A 23,497-nucleotide genomic window follows, 5' to 3' on the forward strand; every position below is an offset into this window, starting at 1 on the left:
ACAGAGTAAAGGGTACGGCAATCCCCAGACAGATACTTCAAATAAAGATACACTGGCACACAAGGCAATTGCAGTGCAAGGTGACCCCTTGCTGTTTATTTGTACGGACGTGCGACGTTTTGGGGCTAACCCCTTTCTCAAGCATACAAAAGTCTTTTGTATGCTTGAGCGTTGCACGTACGTACAAATAAACAGCAAGGCGTCACCCTGCACTGTAATTGCCTTGTGTGCCAGTGCCATCTGTCAACTCTTAGCGCCTTGTCTGCAGAAAATTTCTCCTGACAGTAATAATTTACAGGATATCGGTTTCTTATATGTTTTGAAATGAACAAATCAAATATGTTCACTTTGGTGTCTCACTTTGCTGCCTTCTCTTCGGACCTGAGCCTTGCTGCTTTGTATGTTCATCTTGTGTCTGCGTGGGACACCTGTCTCCTCCCACTTTTAAATACATATATAAACATATAGGGGCACATTTACTAAGGGTCGAAGTGAATTCGAAGTGAATATTCAAATTGAAAAACTTCAAATTCAAAGTAATTTATGTAGATTAATTCATAGTAGAATTGAAACTAGGATCTATATATGATAGTAGACTGATACTGTAAGTTCCACTGATGAAGGTACTAAACTGAAGTAATAAATGTGGAAACCAACATCAGCATCACAAGAAAATTTTTGCTGATGCTTAATAATTGTATTTCTAGTAACTTCAGCAACGTAATTGAAAAAAATATTTGGAACATTATATTTACTTTTTATGATATAACACATAGCCTATATGAGGCTGTCCAAAATTGGTCTGCTACTCTGTAGACTATAGTTACAGTATATAAGGACCACATTAGTGCAGTGTGCTTCTTTGCTATTACTTCTGCTTTATGGTTAGAAATATAGCCCAGCTCTCCCCCGAATATTTTCTTCCAAATGTAAAAATGCAGAGGTTCAGTTTAATAAAGTCGGTTAGCAATAATTGAAAGGCTTACCATTAATGGGCAGCACTTTATGCTGCCCCACAATATAGAAACAAACATAGATTGCTACATATAATGACATAGATAACATTAACAGCAGGTAATTACAATGTGTTCCATCAAAGCAGCAAAAGGTAGAATTTTTTTGCTGTAATTACGGTACCCGGCACCCTCCAGATATTATTAATCTACAATTTTTCACCTCCGAGAGCCTTTGCATGCTATAAATTGTAACTCAAATACAAAAAAGGGGGTTGTGGGTGAACACCTAAGGCTAAATTTTAATACATTTAAATACAATGGAAGTGCTGCTGATCCTGCCAGTCAATCAATGCACATTCCCTGATGCCCTGTCTGAGTAAATCAATAAATATGCAAGTGCATGTATTTTAAAAACAGGGTTTTTTTGCTCCAAAGTTATGATATTGATAAGCCACCATACCATATTTATTGAACTTCTCAGACAGGGCATCAAGGAATGTGCATTGATTAACTGGCCAGATCAGTAGCATGTCCATTGTATTTAAAAGTATTACAATTTAGCCTTAGGTGTGCACCCACAACCCCCCTTTTTTGTATTTATAAATTGTAACTCAACAACATCTGGAGCAGTTTGCAAAAGAAATTCTGCAGTTTTAAACAGTTACTAGACAGACAAATAAACAGATACCATTATAGCTTGTATTATTCTGATTGTTATGAGTGCAAACCTGTTTTGTTTTTTTATATGTATATATTTCAGTAAGATATATTTTACAATATATTTCAGTAAGAATGAGCATAACTGCTACGATATGTTTTCATGGCAGTGAATTCTGAGGAATGTTGCACCACAAAATTAAGATACTTTCTTAACATCTCTCCTGCCAGTAGAAGTGATTAAAAGAAAGAGAGCAATTTATACAAACTAATAACTAATTCCAGTGTTCTACTTAAAGTAGAGTTGGGTAGTTGCCTCTATGTACTGTACATACAAAGACTGCAGCAGAGTGAAAGTATTAAAAGTATATATAGGAAATAGTTAATCGTGTGATACAAGTTGCAGCATTTCTGTTAACCAAACCAGGCATATGCTTACAAATACCAATATGTTTTGCATTAGCTGCTGATTGCTATAGTTTACTAGAATTGTTTGCACATATTATTATGTTACTTTGTACATTTTTTTTATTCCAAACATATCTCTACTAAAGATCTACTATTGCTAGCGCAAAATGAATCTTCAGCTTAGAGGAAGACTTAGAAGGTTCAATATAGTGGAGCTGATGTTTAACCATTTTTACTGTAGAATTCAGATGACTTTGGTGGTATATGTGTTCCTCAGGTGTCATATTTTATCATCCAAAACTATTATTATGTAAGTTGTGAACAGAACATTGTTTCTATGTGATGCACAATTGCTTTCTCTGCTTTTTTCCTTTAGCTTCCTGCCAGCTTAAATCTGCCAGGCTTTGTTGGTTGTCTAGAGCTTGCTACTGTCAATGATGAGGTTGTTAGCTTGTACAATTTTAAGAACATCTACAACTTGAACACGCTCACAGCACCACCGTGTGCCAGGTAAAGAATATGTCATCATTAACATTCCGTGTTGTACATTATGTTTTTGTCCTTTTACAAAGCTTTTCAAATACAATGCAAACACACGATAACAGTTCTTTCCTTTACCTCATGTGCTGATATTCTTATTTTTTTACACCTTTTCTGCAAATGAAAAATCATATTCATCAAGAGGTTACATAAAGCTAAAAACACACATATTTAGCAAGCAGAGAAACTAAGCTTTAAAATATTCTGTGAGAGACTACAATAACCGTTCACAACCTTGGTACATTTAGTAATTTCCCTTGAGGAGTCTGGAAGTTACGCTCTTTGATAAAGCCTTCTTGAACTTATAGCCATCATATCCTTCACAAATATTAAGGGGGTTATTTATCAAAGTCCAATTTTTTTGGTTGGACTTTTAAAGGGGAAATCCACAATTTTTTCATAGGAAAAAAAAACCCCAATGGTGTTAACCTCCCGTTCGTTTTGTGAATAAATTCAAGTTTAATAGAGTTTAAAAAAATTCACATAACTTCGAAATTAATCTTTGATAAATCTGCCCCTTAGCTGCTAAGCATAAACTGAAAGTGTATCTGTACTTTATTTATTGTACTGCAATTTATGAGGAATAGACTTGCATATTTAGTGCAATCAAGATGAAGCTTTTCCTTACTATTTCTTCTAATTTCTTCTATCACAGACGCAATTGTATTTTGCCTTTCAAAGCTGTTGTGCAGTCATCAGCTCTTTGTACAAAATAATAACCATTTTATAGCTGCAATTTTAAACTTCAAATATTCACTGAGATCATTTCTATTTAGTTTTTACAATACATTGGTAACAAGCTCAAACTGACTGAACTGTGCAACTAAAGGTGGCCATACACGGAGTGATCCGCTCGTTTGGCGATGTCGCCAAACAAGCGGATCTCTCTCCGATATGCCCACCTTGAGGTGGGCAATATCGGGCTGATCCGATCGTGGGCCCTAGGGCCCAACGATCAGATCCTAACGAATGGGAACGGGCGGTTGGATCACGGGACTGCATCAAAGAACAGATGTGGCCGCGATCTGACGGGATTTTTAGTCCAATCCGATCGAGATCTGGAAGACTTTCGGCCAGATCTTGATCGGGGAAGCCCTTCGGGGGCCCCATACACAGCCCAATAAGCTGCCGACTCGGTCTGTCGGCAGCTTTTATTAACTTTTTGTCAGCTATAGAGACAGCTGTTTTTGTGCCTTTACAGTTAAGCCAAGGTTTGCCTGTGAAGTTGAAATTTTGATTTTGATTTGAGTGATTTCAAGCTTCGGCAACTTTGAAATAACATTATGCTGATACAAAATGGTTATTTTTCCATAGGAATAAATTGGCCTTCACACAGAGCCGTGCAACAAGCTATTTCTTTGATGGCACTGGATATGCTGTTATACGCAACATAGAAAGGAGGGGTCGCTTTACCCAAGTCACCCGCTTTGATGTAGAAGTCCGAACACCAGTAGATAATGCTCTTATTTTACTCATGGTTAATGGAGTAAGTACGATTTTTTATTTCATACTCTTGTCTTCATAAATAACAGGTTATAGGGTTATGGGAATATATCATTTTTCCATATTGCTTATTCTGTTTGTTGGATGGGACTTACGTAAGAGAATGCTTTTGAAAATGCACAGTGGCTGAACCCCCAAACTTAAGGGTAAAAAAACAAACGTAATTTAGGTCTGTCCAACTGGCAGACCTCCAACTTTTGTTGAACAGCCTTAAAGGAGAAGGAAACCCCAGGGCGCTAAACCCCTCCCCCCCTCCCCTGTGCTGCCCCCCCTCCCTCCTCCCCCCTGGCCTACCTGTCCCCCTGGGCAAATGCCCCTAACTTTTTACTCACCCCTCTGCGCAGGTCCTGTCCACGGAGTACGCAGTCGCCATCTTCTCCCACGCGCGTCTTCTTCCTGCTCTGATCGGCGTTTTCTGGCGCATGCGCAGTAGGAACAGGTACCGGTACGGCTCTACTGCGCATGCGCCGAATGTCACGAAGTGAAATCGGAAAACTTCGTGACATTCGGCGCATGCGCAGTAGAGCCGTACCGGTACCTGTTCCTACTGCGCATGCGCCAGAAAACGCCGATCAGAGCAGGAAGAAGACGCGCGTGGGAGAAGATGGCGACTGCGTACTCCGTGGACAGTACCTGCGCAGAGGGGTGAGTAAAAAGTTAGGGGCATTTGCCCAGGGGGACAGGTAGGCCAGGGGGGAGGAGGGAGGGGGGGCAGCACAGGGGAGGGGGGGAGGGGTTTAGCGCCCTGGGGGTTTCCTTCTCCTTTAAGTTGTCAGTTGTTAGTTTGAGGAGTAGCAGCCTGGACTTTTCTGGCATAAATATGAAATAGTAATGTAAATTAACATGTTTTTGTAAGATATGTAATTTGTAATTTTAACAAGGTACATAGCAAGGCTTTCTAAGGGTCACGTCCAGAGGAAGGATCACACTGCAAAAAATTCAAATGCAATCACATATGTATTGTTATTGTACATTATATGCCACACTTAAAAGTCTCTTACAACACCCTTTGGGGTCATTTGCTAACCAGTACTGAAGAACAGTTTATATGCTGTGACATAACTTGCCCTAGTTGATAGCTGTGATACTTGTGATAATGTCAGTTGTAAGTGGGTATTCTAGGGTGTGAGATTGACACTATGAAGCCTTTTGTTTTGTCCTCACAACTGCCCTTCATGAATTATTTATAAGGCCCTCGTTTTCTAAATTTCTTATAGCAGAGCCTGCTACCTCTGGCAACAACAGATCGACAAATTGTAAACAGAACAGCAAAACAGTCAAATACATATTTATTGTAACTGCCAGCAATATGGCACAGGTGTATTACTTTATTGCAAAATCCCAACAACATTTTAAAAACACAATCTGTTTATTTTTTAGACCAAATTCTTTAGTCTAGAACTCCAAGATGGCTATTTGAGACTACAGTATGATTTTGGCTTTGTCAGGGGGCCTGTGCTTCTTGAAGATTCAGCGAAGAAATTCCAGATAAACGATGCAAGATATCATGAGGTACTCTGTTTATCCCAATGTCTACACTATTGTGCTAGGGAATAGGCCCCTTCTATGAATTAAGGGATGCACACACACAAATATAAGAATTTATAAATACAATAATATTTGTTTCCTGTATTTAGCATTACTTGCATCTTGGCGGGTATACAGACACCAGGATCAGTGTCCCTTTGATCATAGATATAAACACCAAGTACGATCTTTAGTCTTGAACACCTTTGTGAACAAGGTCATGGGTTTTGTTTTTGTCTGAACTATATCTTATTACATTCATTACTTTCTCAATTTTTCACCCTCAATGTGTAGGTGTAGCTAGCATTTGTTCATTTAGCAGCAGATTTTTTCTTAATTTGATCAGATAAAAAAATCCTAATAAACTCATTAAAATCACATTTTTCCATTCATTGTTAAAATATAACTGCTTAAAAAATCTCTGCTTCTCATTTGAATTATTAAGATTTTTTCAGTTGTAAAATTTAAAAAATGTACATTTGGAAAATGTTGAGATTGTGTTTTCCACAGCAAAACTTAAGGTCAGTATACCCCTGGTTCAATAGAAGGTCAATGAATTTCTGCTGAACATGCTTTTTTTTCTCTAACCTCTGTCACAACTTAAAGGGGTATTAAGTACCCTTGTTCATAGTTACATAGCTAAAAATTCCAATCCAAAAAATACTCCAGCTAAAACCTGTCAAAATCATGCAGAAGTCAATGGCAGATAGTCCCTTTTACCTTTGGAAAGCTTTATGCCTTCATGGTTCTCGAAAGTTTCAGGCTGTTTGTGCTGGTTTTCAAATTATTCGAGTTTCTCCGATAACAACTTGTTAAAGTTGCGTTTTTGGAGCATCATTTCAAACTATTTGAATTGATGCTCGATTTCTTCTCTACATTTTTTTCGCACCAATTTTTCAGAGCAAAATTATTGATAAATAAAAGCGATGCGATTTTGGAAGTTTGGTCGGATTTTTTTAATAAAGTGAGAAAAAGTTGAGTTTTGGTAAATAACCCCTATTATGTACAGTACATTGCATAAAAGATTTGTTTAAAATAGGTTTTTAAAACATACTTGCAATCAAACTGTTGAGTGCAAAGTTTCTTCTAGAGTGCTCTACAGTATTCAGGATTGCAGAAAATTATTACCATAAATTATTATTGCTTCTGTGGAGCAGCAATTCAATTTCAAATATTTCATGTCATACTAATATATAACGCCTGTATATATATATATATATATATATATATATATATATATATATATATATATATATATATATATATATATATATATATATATATATCACATATTATATATATATATATATATTTATATTTATTTATTTAAGCAATACTCTCATGAAAAATCTTTATTCAAACTGCTAATTTAATACTTTGAAAACAATACAGCCATTTCTTATAAGTACTTTAGGAATTTGATAGAGAATGCATAATTTCACTTGCACTCGAAGAGTTAAAACCTAAGGAATGTGTGTATTAAAACCAATTTTTTTCATGTTGTATCTTCCAAGATCTCAGTCATTTATCACAATTCCAAGAAGATGATATTGGTGGTTGACAGAAGACATGTAAAGAGTGTTGACAATGAAAAGACAACAATTCCTTTTTCTGACATTTATATTGGAGGCGCGCCTTCTCCAATTTTGCAGAGGTTGGTGCCAATTTCAACTGAAAACTGTTAAAGATGTTTTGTGTTATCATGTTATTTCTCTCAGAATCAGACTTTGGCCTATATGTATTTTGTGCATATTTTCCACTGTATTACCAGATTAGCTGTGGGTCTGCTGCTGTGTGTTATTCGTTGCTATAAAGCTGTGCCACGTAGTGAATACTGCTGAGAGTAAAGTAATAATTTATATTGAAACTCAGCACCTAGCTATTTATCACTGTGGGAGCAGTATCAGACATTGTAAATGTGAAAAAATACACCAAAATACTGTACTACGCAGCTAAGACAGAAACGTGTTCAGGAAATCATATTTGGGAGACTTCAGTTTACTTTTTCAGTTTAAGGTGTGATATTTTAGGCATGATTCTGGCATTAAATGGAATTTGGTGTTAAATTGGAATAATATTTTTTACACCACAAAATCAGCTAACAACAAATTCACTATTGTCTGAAAGACAATTTTCAAAGAAATTTTAACTTCATCATTTCTAAATGTACTGTAGACTTTTACCACCAGCAAAATGTCATCAATGTAAGCAAAAAACATCCTCCAACTGTGTAATTGTATTCCAGATATGTCTGGAGAAATTAGGTGCTTCAAATTCATAAAATGTTCAGAAACAGTTTCAACAACTATTCATGAAATGTAGTAAGATTTTTTGTGAATTTAATGTTCTTTTAATGACAGTATAATTCCAATAATAGTTCTTACTCCAATTTCACTTTACTCCACTTTTGTGAATTACCTCCTTGGTGTGTTATCCAGTTAGATTACATTGAATGTTCTCTTTAAAATGTACAAAAGCATAAAAAATTATATATTATATACAGTACAATATGGACATCTGGTATGAAGTTTTTCAGCAGCTATTGAACATTGATCTCCCTGGATTGATTTGACACCTCACTAGTTTAAAGCCAGACGTTAAATTTATGTTGTTCATGGTTATCTAACAATTAGTTTAGATGTACATTGCCTGTCCACTCAGAAGCCAGTCAATGTGCAGAATAAATCTACATTAACTGCTAATTAGTCATTCAGCGTATGAGTTAAATGAGTGTTTGGTTTTAAAGCATGAGGTGGCAAAACATTCAACAGAATAATGAATGTATAAACAACAAATAAGGTTATAAATAAATAAAACATGCAGTATCGAGCAATAATCAAGCTTCTGTAATTAATTGTTATTCCTTTTAGTGTGAAGAGTCACATAGCTGCAGACATTTCTTACAAAGGATGCATAAAAGGTTTCCAGTTTCAGAAGAAGGATTTCAATTTGCTGGAAGAACCAGAGACGCTTGGTATCAGCTATGGCTGTCCTGAAGAATCACTTGTAAGTTTAGCACCCAGTGGCCTGAATCATTTGTCATATAACTGACATAAATTGGTTGATATTAAATGCAATGAACCTTGGACACCTCTATATTGCAAGTGGTGGAAGAAAGAGTCTGTGTATTTGACAAATAAGGATCAGATAATAAATTTTTTCTACATTCTGTGAGGAAAAACAATCTCTTTATAATTATTAACATGTATTTTTAGTGAGAACATATTGCGCAGAGCTGTGTACATGGAATGTGGCAAACAAATACAGTTCTACAATGTCATCTCACTAACATTCCCAGACATCCCTCTTCAATTGCAATTTGATTCACAGGGTAAAATATTAGCAACCTCCAGTGAATTGCCATTTTCTTGTCATTTAACAGTTGTTGAACACATTATTATTATCATAGTATACCCCTGTGATATAATAATGCTGTATTTAAGTTTGTTTTGGATCATATTAATGAAGAGCAAATGGTTTCTTGTTTCAACTCAGATGTCCCGCCGAGCTTATTTTAATGGGCAGAGCTTTATTGCCTCTAGCCAGAAGCTGTCTCCTTTCGACTCCTTTGAAGGTGGCTTTAGTTTCAAAACTTTACAGCCCAGCGGCCTGTTGCTTTATCACTCTGAAGGGGTAAGTATATCTTAATGAATGTAGATACAGGTATTGCTTAAGCTAATGTATTTCCACTGGGGGGGGAGGAATTAATGAGATCAAGTAATATGTTTCTTCTTTTTTCTATATTAGAGGGGAATTGTGGAAGCACTCAAGGCTAAATCAAAATATATTCAAATATAATGGAAGTGCTACTTACAATGCACTTCCCTGGGCCCCTGTCTCATAAATAATTCAGTATAAATGCAAGTGCATATGTTTACAAAACAGGGGTTTTTAGTTACCAAAGTTATGATCATAAAATTGAAAAGCCACCATACCACGTCAAGGTAAACCCCATATGGCGGTCCCTAACTTGCTTACTTTAAAAAGAGATACTTCTCTGCATAATAGCATTACCTGTGTTCAGTGTGTGTTGAGCATTGGTTTCAATTTGAAGGCTGAATCCTCCCCCGCCAGTGAAGGCTTTTAAGAGAGAGAGATTGCCCAAACCAACGCCCATATTTAAAAGCGTAGGACCACCATTAATTTTAAGGGGGGGTATGGGGTGCTATTGAAAAACCACATAAAGCTATGCCACAGCTTCAGGCCAATATACAATATTAGAGGGGAATTGTGGAAGCACTCAAGGCTAAATCAAAATATATTCAAATATAATGGAAGTGCTACTTACAATGCACTTCCCTGGGCCCCTGTCTCATAAATAATTCAGTATAAATGCAAGTGCATATGTTTACAAAACAGGGGTTTTTAGTTACCAAAGTTATGATCATAAAATTGAAAAGCCACCATGCCACGTCAAGGTAAACCCCATATGGCGGTCCCTAACTTGCTTACTTTAAAAAGAGATACTTCTCTGCATAATAGCATTACCTGTGTTCAGTGTGTGTTGAGCATTGGTTTCAATTTGAAGGCTGAATCCTCCCCCGCCAGTGAAGGCTTTTAAGAGAGAGAGAGAGATTGCCCAAACCAACGCCCATATTTAAAAGCGTAGGACCACCATTAATTTTAAGGGGGGGGGTATGGGGTGCTATTGAAAAACCACATAAAGCTATGCCACAGCTTCAGGCCAATATACAATATTAGAGGGGAATTGTGGAAGCACTCAAGGCTAAATCAAAATATATTCAAATATAATGGAAGTGCTACTTACAATGCACTTCCCTGGGCCCCTGTCTCATAAATAATTCAGTATAAATGCAAGTGCATATGTTTACAAAACAGGGGTTTTTAGTTACCAAAGTTATGATCATAAAATTGAAAAGCCACCATACCACGTCAAGGTAAACCCCATATGGCGGTCCCTAACTTGCTTACTTTAAAAAGAGATACTTCTCTGCATAATAGCATTACCTGTGTTCAGTGTGTGTTGAGCATTGGTTTCAATTTGAAGGCTGAATCCTCCCCCGCCAGTGAAGGCTTTTAAGAGAGAGAGATTGCCCAAACCAACGCCCATATTTAAAAGCGTAGGACCACCATTAATTTTAAGGGGGGGGGTATGGGGTGCTATTGAAAAACCACATAAAGCTATGCCACAGCTTCAGGCCAATATACAATATTAGAGGGGAATTGTGGAAGCACTCAAGGCTAAATCAAAATATATTCAAATATAATGGAAGTGCTACTTGAGTGCTTCCACAATTCCCCTCTAATATTGTATATTGGCCTGAAGCTGTGGCATAGCTTTATGTGGTTTTTCAATAGCACCCCATACCCCCCCCCTTAAAATTAATGGTGGTCCTACGCTTTTAAATATGGGCGTTGGTTTGGGCAATCTCTCTCTCTTAAAAGCCTTCACTGGCGGGGGAGGATTCAGCCTTCAAATTGAAACCAATGCTCAACACACACTGAACACAGGTAATGCTATTATGCAGAGAAGTATCTCTTTTTAAAGTAAGCAAGTTAGGGACCGCCATATGGGGTTTACCTTGACGTGGTATGGTGGCTTTTCAATTTTATGATCATAACTTTGGTAACTAAAAACCCCTGTTTTGTAAACATATGCACTTGCATTTATACTGAATTATTTACGAGACAGGGGCCCAGGGAAGTGCATTGTAAGTAGCACTTCCATTATATTTGAATATATTTTGATTTAGCCTTGAGTGCTTCCACAATTCCCCTCTAATCTTCTTTTTTCTAGGCTGATGTGTTTTCAGTATCCATGGATAAAGGGTCAGTTGTTTTAAGAATAAAAGACATCGAAGTGCAATCTAAAAATAGGAAATACAGTGATGGGCAGAACCACTTTGTGGTTGCATCAGTCTCCCCAACAAGGTATTGTATGCACCTAGTATAATATAGTATACAGTCATATGAAAAGGTTGGGAACCCCTCTCAGCCTGTATAATAATTTACTCCACTTTCAACAAAAAAGACTCCCCAACAAGGTATTGTATGCACCTAGTATAATATAGTATACAGTCATATGAAAAGGTTGGGAACCCCTCTCAGCCTGTATAATAATTTACTCCACTTTCAACAAAAAAGACAACAGTGGTTTTTTATTTCATTTCCCCGGAACATCTGAGGTGTTTTCTGAACAAATATTTTTAGTGAAGCAGTATTGAGTTGTATGAAATTAAATCAAATGTGAAAAACTGGCTGTGCAAAAATTTGTAATTTTACTAATTTGAATGCATTTAATTGCTCAATGCTGATTACTGGCAACACCAAATTGATTAGATTAGCTTTTTAAGTCTTGAACTTCATAGGCAGGTGTGTCCTATCATGAGAAAAGGAATTTAAGGTGGCTAATTGCAAGTTGTGCTTCTGCTTGACTCTCCTCTGAAGAGTAACAGCATGGAATCCTCAAAGCAACACTCAAAATCAATATCATGGGATCCTCAAAGCAACACTCAATATCATGGTTTAGGGGAAGGCTACAAAAAGCTATCACAGAGGTTTAAACTGTCAGTTGCAACTGTAAGGAATGTAATCAGGAAATGGAAGGGCACAGGCACAGTTGTGGAAACCCCAGGTCTGGCAGACCAATAAAAATACAGGAGCGGCATATGCGGAGGATTGTGAGAATGGTTACAGACAACCCAAAGATCACCTCCAAAGACCTGCAAGAACATCTTGCTGCAGATGGTGTATCTGTGCATCGTTCTATAATTCAGTGCAATTTGCACAAAGAACATTTGCACAAAGAACATTTGTATGGCAGGATGATGAGAAAGAAGCCCTTTCTGCACTCACGCCACAAACAGGGTCACTTGTTGTATGCAAAAGCTCATTTAGATAAGTCACAGTCATTTTGGAACAAAGTGCTTTGGTCTTATGAGACAAAAATTGTGTTAATTGGTCATAACAAAAAGCTCTTTGCATGGCGGAAGAAGAACACCTCATTCCAAGAAAAAAAAACCTGCTACTTCCTGTTAAATTTGGTGGAGGTTCCATCATGCTGTGAGGCTGTGTGGCTAGTTCATGGACTGGGGCCCTTGTTAAAGTCGAGGGTCAGATGAATTCAACCCAATATCAACAAATTCTTCACGATAATGTTTAATACCGCCATCCAGTATCCAGACACTCATCAAAGGCTATAGGAGGCGTTTAGAGGCTGTTACATTTGCAAAAGGAGGCTCAACTAAGTATTGATGTAATAGCTCTGTTGGGGTGCCCAAATTATGCACTTGTCTAATTTTGTTATGATGCATATTGAATATTTTCTGTTAATCCAATAAACTTTATGTCACTGCCGAAATACTAATGTTTCCATAAGGCATGTCATATATTAAAAGGAAGTTGCTAATTTTGAAAAAACCCTCTCTTGATCCCTCCAATCTTGACAACCTCCGACCTATCTCTCTGCTACCTTTCATCTCTAAACTACTTGAGCGCCTAGTCTACATCCGACTAACCTCATTCCTCTCTGACAATAACCTGCTGGACCCCCTACAATCTGGTTTTAAGCCACAACACTCCACGGAAACTGCCCTGACTCGACTAACTAATGACCTTTTAACCGCTAAAGCCAACAATCATTTCTCACTACTAATACTGCTTGATCTCTCCCGCGTTTGACACTGCAGATCACCCTCTCCTCCTTCAGTCCCTCCATTCGCCTTCGTGACACAGCCCTGTCCTGGTTCTCTTCTTACATCACCAATCGTTCCTTCAGTGTCTCCTACAATGGAGTATCATCTTCTCCCCTACCTCTTTCTGTTGGAGTTCCTCAAGGCTCTGTCCTGGGACCATTACTATTCTCCCTCTATACTTCCTCCCTCGGCAAATTAATCAACTTGTATGGTTTCCACTACCACTTCTATGTTGACGATACTCAGATCTATCTCTCATCTCCTGATCTCAACCCAGTGTCTCCTCCTGCCTGTCTGCTATCTCTACCTGGATGTCGCAACGCTACCTTAAATTAAACCTCTCTAAAACTGAAATGGTTCTCTTTCCTCCAACTCACACCAGTAACATCCCGGAAGTATCCATCATAGTTAACAATTCCACTATCATCCCTTCTCCCCAGGCCCGGTGCCTTGGGGTTATCCTAGATTCTGCCCTGTCATTCACTCCTCATATCCAGTCACTTATTAAATCATGTCACTTCCACCTAAGGAACATATCCAAAATACGATCATTTATCACCCAAGATGCTGCCAAAATTCTTATTCAGTCTCTTGTCATATCACGTCTAGACTACTGTAACTCTCTTTTAATTGGCCTTCCCCTCCAGAGACTGTCACCTCTCCAGTCCATAATGAACACTGCTGCGAGGCTCATATACCTCAGCAACCGCTCCTCCTCTATCTCGCCATTCTGTCAATCCCTGCACTGGCTTCCGTTACCTTTCAGAATCAAATTCAAATTAATTACACTGACTTTCAAAGCACTTCATAACTCTGCCCCACCCTACATCTCTGAACTCATCTCTATATACTCACCCAACCGCTTACTACGTTCCTCTACTGACCTGCTACTCAACTCTTCTCTTATTACCTCCTCACATGCTCGCATTCAAGACTTTGCAAGGGCTGCACCCCTCCTCTGAAACTCTCTCCCACGGTCTGTCCGACTTTCTCCCAACCTTTCTGCTTTCATGAAATCTCTTAAAACGCACTTCTTTCGAGAAGCCTACCCTCACTCTACTTAACTACCAAACGCAACACCACATACAGTACCACATTTCTCACCCACTTAATTCGATCTTGCCCACTCCCACACCTTGTGTATTACTCCCTTCCCTTTAGAGTGTATGCCTATGCATAAGGCCTGCCTCACCTTTTTGTACCTGTATTGATTGTGATGTATGTAACTCCCTATGTTCTATGGATATAATTCATGTGATTTAGTTGTATAATCACATTTACTTTACAGGGCTATGCAATATGTTGGCGCTATATAAATATATGTTAATAATAAAATAATAAATAATTTGAAAACTCAAACTTAAAAGAATTAAGAGGGGTTCACAAATGTTTTCATATGTCTGTTTTATAGCATAGCTAGTAGGCAGCTGTCAGATTTTTTGTTTTGGATTCATCAAATCTTTAAGAACTCAACCAGATTTTGTATAAAGTAGAATAGGTTTTCCAAAAATACTGTGATCACACTGCATGGTTGTACCTCTAATTCTATATGTACATTAGTTTAGTAAATATGTTAGTTTGAAGACTTTGTCAGTTGCATGGATTGTCCTGCCTTGTTGCCATTCCATTCTGCAACTAAAACACTTTGGGGGGGGTTATAGTCTGAATGCTATTCAATATAACCCGAGGTAAAGTCAGAATATGAAAATTCTCCATTTTCAACCTGTCGAGGTCCTGTAGAAGTCAATGGTAGAGGTCCTTTTTGCAATTTAAAAATATCATGGTCTGCACCGGTTTCATATGATAATGCAAAAATTTCGAGCTTTTCTGCTGATTTCACCAAAAAATTCAGATTTTTTATTTGTCAAATCCAAAAAAATTGGGTTTTTCATGTGATACTCTGAAAAAGTAACTGTTTTCATGCGACAATTAGAAAAAGTAGTGGTTTTCCCAATTCAATTTTTGAGTTTTTTTTTAATGGTAAATAAGGGTAAATATTCTAGTTTGGTCAGATTGTTTTTTTTATAACATGAGAAAAATTCGGATTTTTATAAATAAAAATGTTTTTTTTCTGCTTGTAGATATCAACTTTTGGTAGATGAAACAGATGCAAGTGTCCAAGATAGACAGAAATCTGAATCAAGCTCTCCAGTGGCAAGAAAGTTTTATTTTGGAGGCACCCCAAATGGAGTTTCCTGGGCCAATTTTACAGGGTGTATCAGCAATGCTTATTTCACAAGGTATGTTATATGTAGATTGGGGGAGGGGTGGAGGCTTAAATGGACATTTTGCTGCACTACTGGGTACATTTTCTGAGTGAAATCTGAACTATCCACCTGCTATGGTTTACAAAACGACTGCTTCATTATAGGAAAATGTTTGCGGTGACCCTGTTAAAGTGGTCACAAATTTTCAACAAATGTCAGTCATATGTCACCAATACATTTTTTCTTGGGGGGGATGTGAGGGCTTCAGTGAAATTTTAAAGGAGACATATATCTTCAATAGTAGTATTGCTCTGTATCGAATGTTGCAGGACCACAACTGTCAGTTTTTTCAGTATATTCAAGGTTTCAAGCATGAAGGGAGCTGTAGTCCAGTAACCATAGAGATGGATTCCTAAAGCAACAATACATGATAAAACAGTTTTCCAAATACTCCAGGTCCAGTTGTCCAGTCAATTTATGAGTATCCTCCAATAAAATTCCACCTACTTTATATATACACATGAAAATGTATTGTGTTTTTGAAAACATAATAATTTTTTGTAGCTCTGAACACACTATATGCACCCTTCTGAAATTTGATTACAGCATAATTTTGGCAAGCAAAAATTTCAAGATAATCCTAATATGTTGGATAGCAAGATGATGGCTGACAAATGCTAGTAGGCATGATTTTCACTGAAGAATTTTCTAGAATCTGTAATGAGGCTTAGTATACCTACTTTTGACAACCAGGGGGGAGGCAGTAGAGTTAGTATAAGAGAAAGGCTATTGTTGTAGCCAAAACATCAGTCAATTGTTTCCACACAAGACTTGCGAGTGTGGGCATTCTGATTTTTATTGCAAGGCAGGACTGGGTGGGACTGAGAAGTGAGGATGAGAGAGACTGAATAACTTTGCATCTTCTTTACCTTACTGGACTGAAACATGGTCATGCTAAACAAAAACAGGAACAAATGGATACAATCACTGGATTTGATCCTCCCTTTGAGTTTCCTTATTCCTTTGTAAGAATTCTGTCAGTTGGTAAAATATGTTTACATGGGTTCTTTGTTTAAGATTAGATACTTTTGCAGATGATTTCTTCTGAAGAATATACAGTAACAGTGTTTCTTGTAATGTTTTATATTCTAAAGAGTTGACAAAGATGTTGAAGTTGAGGATTTTCAGAAATACACAGAGAAAGTACAGTCTTCTCTTTATGGGTGTCCAGTTGAATCACCTCCTATTGCTCTGTATCAAAAGAATGGTAAAAATTCCAAAAAAGACAAAGGAAAGCTAAAGAAGAGTGTAAGTTTGTTACTGGTGCTAATCTTACTTTCTGAATTGCAAGTCTAGCTGTCATGTTCAACGGTATCCTTACATTGTTTGAGTCCCTTTCATTGCATAGCTATGCATAAATGTGAACAGTGATTTTGCAATTAGACTATCATCAACCCATCTCAGAGGTATTATCAACTGCTATGCAACTTGTTTGAGTGATATTTTCAACCCAGAATGAGTCAGATTTCATCCTCTTCACCCTCTAATAAATATGCCCCTGCATGAGTTAATGAATTATGTACGTAGTTAAAGGAAAAGTAACACCACAACATTAAAGTGCTTTAAAGGAAAGATAATAAAAATGTACTTGTGCCCTGCACTGGCAAAACTGGAATTTTGCTTCAGACAGTAAAAACAACTATAGTTTATATAAACAAGTTGCTGTGTAGCCATGGGGGCAGCCATTCAAGCACAGGATACACATTACACTATAGAACGTATCTGTTATCTGCTGTATAACCTGTGCCTTTTCTCCTTTTTTCCAGTTTAAATGGCTGCCCCCATGGCTACACCACAGCTGGTTTATATAAACTATAGTAGAGTTTCTGAAGCAAACACACAAATTGTACCAGTGCAGCACAACAGTGCATGATATTTTTATAATGTTAGGACACTTTAATTTTTTGGTATTACTGTTCTTTTAAACAATGTAGACTTAGTGGCCGATTGCTGTTTCTATTTTTAAAGGTTGGAATGGAAAAAAAATTAGCGTCTGAAGCTGCAAAATGGTCCAAAGAAAAGGAAGAAGACTCAGAAGAACTCTCCCAGTGCTCACTCTCTAGCAGGCCAAAAGCTGGCAGACAGGCACATCTCTATGGTGGCATAGCTAACAGCCGTCAGGAATTCAACCAAATCCCTAATGGCTTCAATGAAAAGTAAGTAATCTTCATAATACGTCTGCAATATCAAATTTGTTTCCAGTGCCCCAACCCAGGGGTCCCCAACCGTCTGGCCGCAGACACTCCCGCACTTGGCCGCCTAGCCCAGTGCGCAAAAATTGGATGCCGGCGCTCCAAAATTGGACGCCACCGTGGTTGACGTGCTTTAACCCTAGATAGAGATTGACATTGGTGAGAATATAATATTACAGTGTGTATAAATTTTTTGGTATTTGTGTCAGTATTGTGCAACCTGTGGTTCTCTAGAAAAAAAATTACAATCATTAGTGAAAGTTGTAGTTCAGCAACAGCTGGATAGCCGCATGATTCTCTGAAACTGGGGCCAGGGCTACCAATTCTTACCCTACAAATCTTCTGCAGTTGATCAAGTCAGTGTAATTATATGAAAGAGAAAATAAACATAACAAATGTTTCCAAATTTCTTTTAAATATGTATAGTACAGATCAGATTCTAAGAATTAATATTACATTGTTTTCACTCTCTATGAAATATGGCACTATAGGGTATATAGAGCAATCCTTGTTCTAAATAGCAAATACTTAAAATAGATATTCTTATTCTGTATCATCACTCTCCTTCACTTTTGAATTTAAAGTATGATCAAGGAACAAACGTATGTGTAGAGAGTATTGTACATGCCTCCTTTTGTCGTACTGCTTGTGTAAACCAAACAGAACATGTTTGTAAAACTTTTGCCATAAATTCACCCTCAAAGTTGATATGTGCTGCTCATTACATTGTGGATAATGGAAAAACAGCCCACCCAACCACACAACAGAGAAAAGCCTGAAACATCACTTGGATGTTCCAGCAGTGTGTACTTTTTTATTGTTTATTTTGTTTTTATTTTGTTTATTTATTTCACTGAATTAAAAATCATGTTTGTTGTGGTTTGGTTTCATATGCTTGGATTACCCTGTGCAATTTAAAAGAATCATTTGGACTGAATATTTAAAAGCCTATTCCTGTGTTGGGCAGGTCTGAACTGTTTGTAAGACTGAAGACACACTCGTCCAATGGAATGATCTTCTATGTCTCAGAAAGAGAGTCATAAAATTGTTTTCCTCTTTATCAGTCTCATGGCCGACTCACTTTCATGTTTAACCATGGCCAGCAAAAGATACGGATCACGTCTCAAGAGAAGTACAATGATGGCTTGTGGCACAGTGTAAGTTGTAGATCATTGCTCAATGACTCCTTTCCAGGGCCCAGTGCAAATTAAAAAGCCCAAAAAAAGCCATATTTTATATATTAAAAAATCTGTAATGCCTAAGTACCCGATATTAAAGGACTGGTTCTCCTTTCATTTGACTTTTATTATGTTATAGAATGGCTAATTCTAAGCAACTTTTCAATTGGCGTATGTTTTTTTCTTTTTTATAGTTTTTAGTTATTTTTCATTTTCTTCTGACTTTTTCCAGCTTCCAAATTTGAGTCACTGACCCCATCTAAAACCAAATGCTCTGTAAGCCGACAGATTTATTGTTGTTGCTACTTTTATTACTCATCTTTTATTCAGGCCTTTCCTATTAATATTCCAGTCTCTTGTTGAAATCAGTGCATGGTTGCTAGGGTAATTTAGACTCTGGAAACCAGATTGCTGCAAACTGGAGAGCTGCTGAATAAAAAGCTTAATAACTCAAAAATTACAAAAAAAATTAACACCAATTGCAGATTGTCTCAAAATATCACTCTCAAGATCATACTAAAAGCTATTTTAAAGGTGAACAACCCCTTCAATACATTTACACATAGGGGGTGATTTATCAAGGCTCGAATTTAAATTGTTGCCACGATTCTAATTTTTTTGCACAAAAACTCACAAATTCTAATTATATTTTCAAAAACTGGAATGTCTGGTATTCATTAACCAAAAATGCAAACTCGATTGTAAAAACAATTGGCATCTAAAAGCTGGCGAGTTCTTGTAGAAAGCAATTGGAGTTGCCCTAGGCAAAATTCAAGCTTTTTTTTTTTAATTTGAGCTTTAGAGTTTTAATTCAAGTTTGTAAACTTACAAATTCAAGTTTTTAAAGCCTATAAACTCAAAACATTCTAGGTATTCAAGTTTTTAAGCCTATAAACTCAAATTTTCTTTACGTCCTACGGCAACACACACAATGGGTTAAATCCCCGCTCCCAACCTGGTAGGACAGAATATCAAGTAATTAGAATAAATAGGTTCAGGCAGCCTGCCCCCCCTGTGTTTTTTTCTGTCCTTCCCAGGTAGGAGAGAGGATACAGATGAAGATCCAGGTTCTTAGGAACTTGTGGGCCGTAGGAGTTACCACGCTAGCGTGGGTAACCCTGGGGGGGGTGAAAGGAAGGAGTAAAGTCCCCCCTTAGGCTATCAGTACCTTATGCACTCGACTGCAAGAGTTTCTTGGCAGGGGGAAGTCTGGCGCGATCGCCGAGAGGTGCTGAGGGAAGCTGGCGGCTCTGGGCGCTTGGCGCGCGGGAGTGACGTCACTGCAGGCGCAAGGGATCTGGCAGCGTTCTGAATGGAGTCAGAATCGGCTGTAAGTATGGCAGACGGCTTCTGGTGCCTTATATAAACCTGCATGTTAGGTTTCTCTTCCCCTGCTTTTTCCAGTTCCTGTCTGCGTGTTGCTGCCAGGCTGCTGAATTCTGAGGGCTGTTAAAGGTACAGTGTTAGCCTTTCTTCCCTACTGCTCCCAGTAAGGTTTGAATGAATTAGTAATTGTTACTAATTATTTATTTTGTTTCCTAGATGTCTCAAGCTGAAAAGAAAAAGAGGAAATCCAGACATATTATGTGTGCTGGTTGTGATCAGCCTCTGCCTGAAGATAATTCAGGATCCCTTTGTGTTACCTGCTCTCAGGAACCAGTGGATATTCCATCTAGTAACCCTGAGGATTTCATGGGATGGTTTAAAGGCATGTTATCCAAAGCTTTTGAGGAAGTTAGAGCCTCAGCTGTTCCTGGCCCTTCTAGGCGTACTACAACGACCAGTGTCCATGATGTCTCGGCTGATTCTGATGCTTCTGCCTCTACTTCCTCTTCCTCTCCTCAAGCTGCTAAGGAGGAATTTTTTCTCTTCCCAGTAGAGAAAGTAAATAAGCTTATAAAGGAAGTTAAGAAGGTTATAGGGGTGAAGAGTTCTGTCCCAGATGCGGAAAAGAAGCAGGATCTCTTATTTTTCTCGGGGAAGAAGTCTGCCGAGTTTCCTATACATCCTTCTGTTAAACAGCTAATGGAAGCTGAATGGCAATGTCCGGGTAAGAAGCCGGATTCCTCCAAGAGGTTCAAAGTTATGTTCCCTCTGGACTCTCAAGAATTGCTGAGATGGGAGGAACCTCCAAAGGTTGATGTTCCAGTTGCTAGATTAGCAAGACGTACAACTATTCCTGTGGAAGAATCAGCAATCAAAGACCAGATGGATCGAAGGGCTGAGTGTGCCCTAAGAAGATCATATATTAACGGTTCAAATATGTGTAAACCTTCATTGGCTGCAGTGTCAGTTTCCAGATCCCTTAAGTTCTGGCTAAACTCCTTGGAGGAGGAGATAGATACTGGCACTTCCAGAGACGACCTGTTGGACATGCTCTATCCTATCAAGCTGGCTACAGATTTCCTCTGTGATGTCGCTGTTGACACAGTCAAATTGGGAGCCAGAGCTATGGCCTTGTCTACAGCAGGAAGGAGAGCTCTATGGTTAAAAGCATGGTCTGCAGATGTGGCCTCAAAGAATGCACTGATTTCAATGCCCTTTGAACCCGGCAGATTATTCGGTTCTTCCTTAGATAAGCTTATCGATAGTTTGGCTTCAGGGAAAGGGAAGACTCTTCCTCAGGATAAGCCTAAAGTTCAGAAGAGACCCTTTTTTCGTCCCTATGCTAGAAAATCTCCCTCTCACTCCAGGTCTTACACAGGATCCTTTAGGGACCGAGACAGATACAGAGATAGAGACAGAGGTAGAGATTATAGAAGAGGAAGATTTAGTGGCAGATTTCCCAACAAGGAAACTGGACAAAAGAAGGAAAATCCCCTCCCTAAGTCTGCGGGATTCTGACGCCAGAAGTCAGGAGGAAGTAGGCGGAAGGCTGTCCTTTTTTCTTCCTATTTGGCAGAATACAACAAGAGACTCTTGGGTCTTGAGTATTATAAAAGACGGTTATTTCATTGCTTTTCAGTCCCCTCCTATTCAAAGATTTTGTGTAAATCAAGTTCTTCAGAATCCAGTGAAGCAGAAAGCTGTAGAGACAGCAATTTTGGACTTTCTGGAAAAAAAGGTGGTCGAGCCGGTTCCCACTTCAGAAATTCGAAGAGGAGTTTATTCCCGGGTTTTTCTAGTGCCGAAGCCAGACGGTCAGTTTCGGCTGATTATAGATCTAAGCTTTCTCAATCAGTTCATCAAACAAGAAAGATTCAGAATGGAGACAGTAAGGTCTGCCATAAGTATTATCCAGGAAGGGGATGTTATGATTACGCTAGATCTGAAGGACGCCTACCTTCACATTCCAATCCATCCAGACAGCAGGAGATTTCTCAGAATGGCTGTCTATCTGAATTCAACTCTCCACCATCTTCAGTTCAAAGCCCTTCCCTTTGGGATATCTTCGGCCCCAAGGGTCTTTACCAAGGTCATTGTGGTGTTGGCAGCTTTCTTAAGAGAAAAAGGTCTATTCGTCATTCCGTACCTAGACGATTGGCTGCTCAAGGCTCCTACTCTCCCTGTAATGAGTTTACATCAGGAACTGGCTCTATCTGTTCTGACCAGCCATGGTTGGATTATAAACAGGAAAAAATCCAGCTTGCTGCCTTCTACCTCAGTCAGGTTCTTAGGTCTGAACTTGGATTCTGTGGAGATGAAAGTCTTCCTTCCACAAGAGAAAAGAGGGTCTCTAGTAACCGAGATAAAGAAGCTCATACAGAGCAAGAGGATTTCTCTTCGTCAAGCGATGAAGGTCTTAGGACTAATGATGGCAGCGATAGAGGCAGTCCCGTGGGCGAAAGCTCATATGCGTCCCCTGCAACAAGATATTCTTCTTCAGTGGAACAAGGATGTGAATTCTCTGGACAAGAGTTTCAGGGTCTCCCTCAGTCTAAAGAGAGAGCTGAAGTGGTGGTTGCGGCCTCGATCCCTCTCTCAAGGAAGGTCTTTCAGGGCCCCGAACTTTGTTCTAATAACAACAGATGCTTCAGCATGGGGTTGGGGGGCCCATCTATTAGATCAGATTGTACAAGGTCAATGGTCTCCTTGGGAGAAGAATCAATCCTCGAATTTCAGGGAGTTGAGAGCAGTGCGTCTGGCTCTTTTGAAGTTCAAACACTTATTGAGGAACCGAGAGGTGATGGTCCAGTCGGACAATGTAACTACAGTGTCTTATCTGAATCGTCAAGGGGGGACCAGAGCTCCCCTGCTGATGAGAGAATGCCAGAGGATTATGTCTTGGGCGGAGAGCAATCTACTTCTCTTGAGATCAGTACATATCAAGGGGGTGGACAACACCCTGGCGGATGCTTTGAGCAGGAACTCCTTAAATCAAGGGGAGTGGGAGTTACATCCTCAAGTTTTCGAGCAGTTAGTTCAAAGATGGGGCCTTCCCCAGATAGACCTTATGGCCACACGCCGGAACAGGAAGGTCCAAATCTTTTGTTCCCTGAAAATATCAGACAACCCCTCTTATCTGGACGCCATGTCGATCCCTTGGTCCTTTCAGCTGGGATACATTTTTCCTCCTCTACCAATGATCCAGAAGGTGTTACAGAAAGTGAGGTGGGACAGGGCATCGGTGATAATGATTGCTCCATTTTGGCCGAAGAGGTCTTGGTTCTCGGA

General features: G+C 38.7%; 1 protein-coding gene across 1 annotated transcript in view; it reads left to right on the forward strand.

The window, feature by feature from the left end:
• Positions 1-23,497, forward strand: part of LOC108717424 (laminin subunit alpha-4-like) — a 103,622-nt gene that overhangs the window by 69,805 nt on the left and 10,320 nt on the right. Inside the window, 11 exon segments of the mRNA XM_041564625.1 lie at positions 2,398-2,531; positions 3,876-4,047; positions 5,445-5,576; positions 7,106-7,245; positions 8,462-8,597; positions 9,087-9,224; positions 11,350-11,483; positions 15,328-15,486; positions 16,608-16,761; positions 17,482-17,669; positions 18,673-18,862. Coding sequence (XP_041420559.1) covers positions 2,398-2,531; positions 3,876-4,047; positions 5,445-5,576; positions 7,106-7,245; positions 8,462-8,597; positions 9,087-9,224; positions 11,350-11,483; positions 15,328-15,486; positions 16,608-16,761; positions 17,482-17,669; positions 18,673-18,862 — 1,677 coding nt within the window.

This window comes from Xenopus laevis, chromosome 5S (assembly GCF_017654675.1).
Source record: "Xenopus laevis strain J_2021 chromosome 5S, Xenopus_laevis_v10.1, whole genome shotgun sequence".
Taxonomy (NCBI): domain Eukaryota; kingdom Metazoa; phylum Chordata; class Amphibia; order Anura; family Pipidae; genus Xenopus; species Xenopus laevis.